The sequence below is a fragment of the Staurois parvus genome, unplaced genomic scaffold, assembly GCF_062004578.1.
Source record: "Staurois parvus isolate SC_StPar_1 unplaced genomic scaffold, SC_StPar_1.0 ptg000291l, whole genome shotgun sequence".
Taxonomy (NCBI): domain Eukaryota; kingdom Metazoa; phylum Chordata; class Amphibia; order Anura; family Ranidae; genus Staurois; species Staurois parvus.
Window position 1 is genome coordinate 2952643 of NW_028318087.1, and position 7390 is coordinate 2960032.

At 40.3% G+C, this 7390-nt stretch overlaps 1 protein-coding gene across 1 annotated transcript in view; it reads left to right on the plus strand.

Annotated features, from left to right (window-relative positions):
• The window catches only part of TMEM254 (transmembrane protein 254), a 44204-nt gene extending 38083 nt beyond the window's left edge, over window positions 1–6121 (plus strand). Inside the window, exon 4 of the mRNA XM_089682503.1 lies at window positions 5530–6121. Coding sequence (XP_089538629.1) covers window positions 5530–5647 — 118 coding nt within the window. The 3' untranslated portion in view covers window positions 5648–6121. The remainder of the gene's footprint in view (window positions 1–5529) is intronic.
• Window positions 6122–7390: the final 1269 nt, after the last annotated feature.

Genomic DNA, 7390 nt, shown 5'->3' on the forward strand with positions numbered 1-7390 from the left:
AACAGCTGTATTTATACCCTGTTCCAAATTATTATGCAAATAATATTTTTCTCATTTACCTAAATAATTGATGTAAATAACAGTCAGCATAATTCTCACGTTATCAACTACTAAGAGTACAATTCAAATTTTATTGAACAAACCTAATGATAACAGTATTTTTTTTTTAAACATAAACTTACAATGCTGTTCCAAATTATTACGCACAGTAAGTTTCAAAACACTTTATAGGTTGTAAAGAACTGAAAATTGTCATTTGTTGTGTTTGCAGCATATTTACTGAAATCAAAAGCTATTTCAATCAAACTTTTACCAACATTTTAAGTTTTTAAACATTTTAACAGGTCATGTTACATTTTAACATAGGACCCCTTATTTGATAGCAGCTTCACAAGTCTTGCATCCATTGAACTTTGTGAGTTTTTGGACAGGTTTCTGCTTGAATTTGTTTGCAAGATGTCAGAATAGCCTCCCAGAGCTGCTGTTTGGATGTAAACTGCCTCCCACCCTCATAGATCTTTTGCTTGAGGATGCTCCTAAGGTTCTCAATAGGATTGAGGTCAGGGGAGGATGGAGGCCACACCATGACTCTCTCCTTTTATCCCCATAGCAGACATTGATGCAGAGATATTCTTTGCAGCATGAGATGGTGCTTTGTCATGCATGAAGATGATTTTATTATGGAAAGCATAGTTTTTCCTTCTGTACCAGGGAAGAAAGTGGTCAGTCATAAACTCCACATACTTTGCAGAGGTCATCTTTACACCTTCGGGGACCCTAAAGGGGCCGAGCAGCTCTGTTCCCATGATTCCGGCCCAAAACATGACTCCACCACTACCTTGCTGACGTTGCAGCCTTGTTGGAACAGGGTGGCCATCCACCAACCATTCACTACTCCTTCCATCTGGACCATCCAAGGTTGCATGGCACTCATCAGTGAACAGGACTGTTTGAAAATTAGTCTTCGTGTATTTTTCTGCCCAATGCAGCCGTTTCTGCTTGTGAGCATTGGTTAGTGGTGGCCGAATAGAAGGTTTATGCACAGTTGCAAGACTCTGGAGGACTCTACACCTTGATGTTTGTGGGACTCCAGAGGCACCAGCAGCTTCAAATATCTGTTTGCTGCTATGTAATGGTATTTTAGCAGCTGCTCTCTTGATCCGATGCATGGATCTGGCAGAAATCTTCCTCAATGTGCCTTTATCTGCACAAACCCGTCTGTGCTCTGAATCAGCCACAAATCTCTTAATAGTGCGATGATCACGCATAAGTTTTCATGAAATGGCTAATGTTTTCATACCTCGTCCAAGGCATTGAACTATTTCACTCTTTTTGGCAGCAGAGAGATCCTTTTTCTTCCCCATATTGCTTGAAAATGGTGCTCTGCTTAATAATGTGGAACACCCTCCTTTAGTAGTTTTTCCTTAAATTGGGCTCACCTGCCAATATAGTTATCACAGGTGTCAGAGATTGTTTTCAGTGATCAAAAGAGCCCTGACACACAATGCCATCCATGAGTTAAACTGAAAAACAAAATATTTCATCTTTGTGACACTTAAATAGAATTTGCATAATAATTTGGAACAGGGTATATACTGAGATTATATTACACACAGTTTACTAAATAGGTGACTTCTGAAGGCAATTGGTTCCACTAGACTTTTATTAGAGGTATCAGAGTAAAGGGGGCTGAATACAAATGCACGCCACACCACTGCACAGAGCAGGCAAGTATAGACATGTTTGTCTAAAATGAAGCTTGAGGCTGGGTTCACACTTGTGCGGTGCGGCATATCGCATGTGATTTGCACAGGAACCACACCTCATTCCTGTGCAAATCACATGCGAATTCTGTGCAGTGCGATTTATTTATTTATTTATTTTTGCGCACTAGAATCAGATCCCAATACGTGAAAATTAATTGGTGTACGTGAAAGTTATAGTGTCTACAAATGGTGGTGTATATATACTGGGATTTTTATATTTATTATTTTTATACTAGTAATGGCGGCGATCAACGACTTATAGTGGGACTGCGGCGGGCATTCTGACACTGGGTGGGGATCTGACCAACTGCCACTGATATCCCAATGACACTAATACAGTGATCAGTGCTAATAAAAAGCACTGACACTGGGCGGAAGGGGTTAACATCTGGGGCAATCAAAGGGTTAACTGTGCTGTGTGTATTTTACTAGGGAAACATGCTGTTGTGTATTTCTTTGCTGTGCAGAGACATACACAGCAGCATATTCTTTCTGGCAGGTGAGAGGCCTGTGTTTACCTGTCAGTGTTACTTGGTGATTGCCAGGTGCTGGCGGGGAGTCTCCGGCTGGGGACGCAGAGATTGACATCTGCAACTGCCAATGGCAGGGTGGCGCATGAGCGCCCTTTACCCTTAACTGCAAATATTGTGTGTGTGTGTGTATATGTATATACACACACACACACACGATTTTGCTCAGCCCTGCTGCCCTGTAGCAGTAATTCTTTAGGGGGGCGGGCAAGCGTTTAAGCAGCTCATAAGCTGTCTTCGTGAGCTTTCTGCATGACTTCATGGAGTAGCAGAGAGTATCTTGGACAGCAGGTAACTCTGTTTCCGGCATGATATCTGGTAGGAAGGTAGGATGAAAGTCATGATTGGCCCAAAACAGAGCTTAGTTTGTGGAAAAGTGGGCTGCATTATTGTATGTGAATTCTGCAAGTGTCAGCAAAAGAAGCCCAGTCATCCTGCGAGAAAGATGTTTGTCAAAGGTGGTTTGAGCTTCTGGGGTCCACTGAAACCATGCATGTTGGCGGCAGTGATGTATTCATGTTTTGTGTTGCCCTAGACAACGCCCGCTGTCAGAATTTAAAAACCGCGTAACTGTGCTGAGCTCCACCCACAAGGCTTTGTCTTTTATTCCGAGTTCTGTGAATGAATGAAATACAAGTACTGTTGGCCTCAATGACCGACAGCTTGTAGTTCTCAACTGTGAGTGTGCTGGTGAGCACTTTCATAGTTCATTGATTCTACTTGCAATTCAGCAACTGTCTGCCCATACAAGGTATGGGCAGACAGCTGTGGTAAGTGTCTGCTTATAGAAGGTATGGGCAGACAGCTGTGATAAGTGTCTGCTTTGTACTCGTGATCTGTTGATTGGTGCAGTGTGTGCAGTGTGTTACAGGCTACAGAGTACAGAAATAATAAATGCACATTTTTTTTTGCCTGCAAAAATGTTAATTTTATTCTTTTTATAAAAGGTGAACTTAGCCTTTAATATTTTCCTAAGATTGACCCCACACACTCCTGCGAAGTGGATTATTATAGCCCAGGAAACACATTGAGCCCAAGGTTGCCTATGGATGACCGCCAAAAGAAGCTGGATAATTGGAACATTGGGCTACACCCACGGTGAAGTGTATTACCGCCTGAAATGGATGATAGAGCAATAACTTGTTGAGGGTTACATAGTTAGTCTGGCTGAAAAAAGACAAAAGTCCATCCAGGGTTAATAACTTGTTAACTACATTGTTCTTCTGTTTTAAATTTTTCTAAGGAATTGTGCTTTTTCATAGATGTCGTCTTGTATAAATAAAATGTTATATATTTTAAAAAAAATTATTTGTGAAATTTTGTAGTGCCTCAAAAGTCCAGCCAACCTTTTATCTTCTCTAAAGTATTTGCATAGAAGAATGTGGCACAATAATTAGAGCCTAATTTATAATACAATCTACAGCTACACAGTGAATCCTGGTGTCTCCATGCTCATGACTCTGGATTAAATGCCAGCGTATTTATGGGTAGATTTTTTGGTATGATACTTTTTAATCTGGAGGTTCCTGACATTGCTTAGTGGAAACTGGTTATTTCTTTAATTTTCTGCTCAGAGGTTGTTTGGAATTTGTGAAGTACTCCATTATATACACTAGATGGCAACATGCTCTAGGAATGGATTTTTTTTAAACCATTGACCCCACAAATACAATCCCTAGTGTGGTGGGGGGGTTTATGTAATCTTTTCAGTTTGCATATTATAACAATTATCTTTAACACCATAGCAACCCACTGTGATTAAGCTGAATCTGTGTACTGTGTGATTCAGAGATTAAACTAAATCTGGAGGAGTTTTACTCATTCTCTGTTATAACGTGATTTCTGTTCATCATTGCTGTATAAATATCCAGCATGGCACATCTGGTTTGTTGTTTCTATAATTTGTTATGGAACGGGATGGAAATATACTAAGATGCATTCCAGTTTTAGTAATCCGTGTGGAATATACTAAGATAAAAATTTTATTCCAGAAGTTTTAAACAAGACTTCTTTCCTGTAAGCATAGAACAAACCTATCACTTAATTTGAATTTAAAAGCCAAACCAATTGCCATGTTTTAAACACTTTTAGGCGCCTAAAATGTACCTTTTTGTTGGGGCTGTTTTCCAACCTCTCTGATCTTGGCCACTCATGCTCCAACTGCTGTATTGTAGATTGGCAGGGAGCATGTCATGTGCTCCCTCATACCCTAAAGCAGGGGTGTCAAACTGGCGGCCCTCCAGCTGTTGTGAAACTACAAGTCCCATCATGCCTCTGCCTTTGGGAGTCATGCTTGTAACTGTCACTCTTGTAATGCCTCATGGGACTTGTAGTTTGGCAACAGCTGGAGGGCCGCCAGTTTGACACCTGTGCCCTAAAGTATCAGGATTGTGAATGAGCTTAGGCCTGCCTTTCTCAACCAGGGTGTCCAGGCACCCTGAGGTGCCTTAAAGTTTCTTCAGGGGTACCTTGACAAAATTGCCCAAAACGTTTGTATACAAGCCAGCGGGTGGAACAAGCCTGCCTATTAGTTACACAAAGCCACAAGTTTTCATTGTGCGTTATTATGACCTTCTAGCCACCAGTATCCTGAAAACCAATGACATCATCCGTTAATAAGGAGGATGTCAGCTGCCTACACAGCATCCTAGTTTGACCCTACCTTACCCCTTTCCATCAGTGCTGGGGTCACATTAGCTCAGTGATGGAGCAAAACTGAGGGAGCAGAGAAACACTGGAATTCTACCAGTGTGCAAAAGTGTATTTTGCTTTGGAAAAATAAATCACCTCTAACATATGGTGTCATACATGTGTGGATGTTGCTGCGTTATATAAAACTATTAGAATTGTTTTTCACACTTTAGAGTGGGGTGCCCTTTTTAAAATTATGGACAGTCTTGAGGCACCCCAATTTATAATGGGTGCCTCAAGACTGTCCATAATTTTAATGGGTGCCTTGACTGAAAAAAGGTTGAGAAACACTGGCTTAGGCAATGATCTGCTCCTGAAACGGTTCCTGTCTTAAATGGGGGAAAAAAGCAAATCCAGATTTGTTCAGTTATCCAACAGAGTTCACTGTGTAAACTGTCTTGACATTTTTAGGGTTAAAACAGCTTTTACCAATTATGATCTGTAAAATGCAAGTCGTGTTTTTATTCTTAATTACTGTGCAAGTTCCATTTGCCTTTGAAAGGTTATATGCCGTGTATTAATCCATGACACACTTTTTCCAGTGCGAAAGGAATCACGGACTCTGGAGCCAGAAGACAGTGGGTCCTCCAGACCTTCCTTTTCGGAATAGCTTCTCTCTCTCTGCTTATTGCGTACAAGCCGGCGAAGAAGCGACGATAGAGGAAGTGAAAGGACAGTATGGCAAGCACGCTTCCATGGGTTTCCTGGACTGACCTGTTGTATATGTTCAAGCTGCAGGGATTTTTAAATCAATTTCAGTTTTAAAAGCTCTCCCATAACTGGCTCTTTTCAATTGCTCTTTTTTTACAGAGTCTACTTAACCTCAGAAACCACAAGCAGGAAATGTATAATAAAAACAGTCTTGGTGAAAGTATGAAGTAGGTAGAACCTGTGTAACTATGATACTAACAAGGAGACCAAGACCAAATAAATTACCCACAATGGTCACCTTTACTAAAACTGAAATGCAGTGAGACAGTAAGCATGTGATTGAATGCATATACAAAACGATTGCACATTTTAGTTTTTCTGTTTTAGGATGTCCAATGTACAAAACCCATCTACATTGCTGGCTTCAAACTGGAGACTACATTTCATCAAATAAAGGGTTATAAAACGTTGTGTTCATTCTAATATCTGGTTTTATCTGACATTATTTATTTATATCAGGTACTTATATAGCGCTTTACACATATATATTTATTTTTTTATATATATACATTCACATCAGTACCTAAACCTTAAGGGGTGTACAATCTAAGGTCCCTAACTCGCATTCATACATACACATACTAGGGCCAATTTAGACAGGATCCAATTAACCTACCAGCATGTCTTTGGAGTGTGGGAGGTAACTGGAGACCCCAGAGGAAACCCACATAGGCACAGGGAGAAAATGCAAACACCTGGCAGGTGGTGCTGTGGTTGGGATTCAAACCAATGACCCTAGTACTGCCACGCAGAAGTGCTAACCATTTAGCCACCGTGCTGCCCTCATTATATATTCTAATGCTTGATCTTACCTGCAATGCCCTTATTTAAGGTGTAATATAGTTTTCCTCATGCAGCTACTATTCTGTAAATGTGACCTTTTAAACCTGGCTGGTTGTAGCTCCCAGATACTTAAAGCAGAACTTTACTGCATCTGAGCACCGTAAAGCAAAAATACTGTTTATTTAATTTTTAATATTCAAAGCAAACTCACCGATCCATCCATGTCTCCATGCTTTATTGTGCTGAGAAATCACTTTTAACCACTTGCCCTCCTGAGGATTTACTCCCCTTCCTGACCAGGCCATTTTTTGCGTTACGGAACTGTGTTACTTTACAATTGCGCGGCCATGCAACGCTGCACCCAAATGAAATGTAAATTTACGTCTCCCCCCCCCCCCCCTTCCCACAAATTGAGCTTTGTTTCGGTGGTATTTGATCGCCTATGCGGGGTTTTTTTGCGCTATATAAAAAAGAAAAACTGACAAATTCGAGAGAAAAAACTATATTTTGGACTTTTTGGTATTAAACATGTCCAGTGAAAACATTTTAAAAATCAAATTTCCTCATAAATTTAGATCAAAATGTATTCTACATGTCTTTGCTAAAAAAAAAAAAAAAAAAATCCCAAAACATGTAAATTTGTTGGTTTACGTGAAAATTATAAAGTTTACAAATGGCTGTATAGATACTGTAATTTTTTTTTATATTTTTACTAGTAATGGCGGTGATCAGCGACTTATAGCGGGACTGCGACGGGCATTCTGACACTGGGGGAAACTGACTTGGTGTCAATAACATCCCCAGTGACACCATTACATTGAGCAGTGCTAATATAAAGCACTGACACTACTAATGGCACTGGGCAGGAAGGGGTTAACACGGGCAATCAAAGGGTTAACTTTGTGCTGT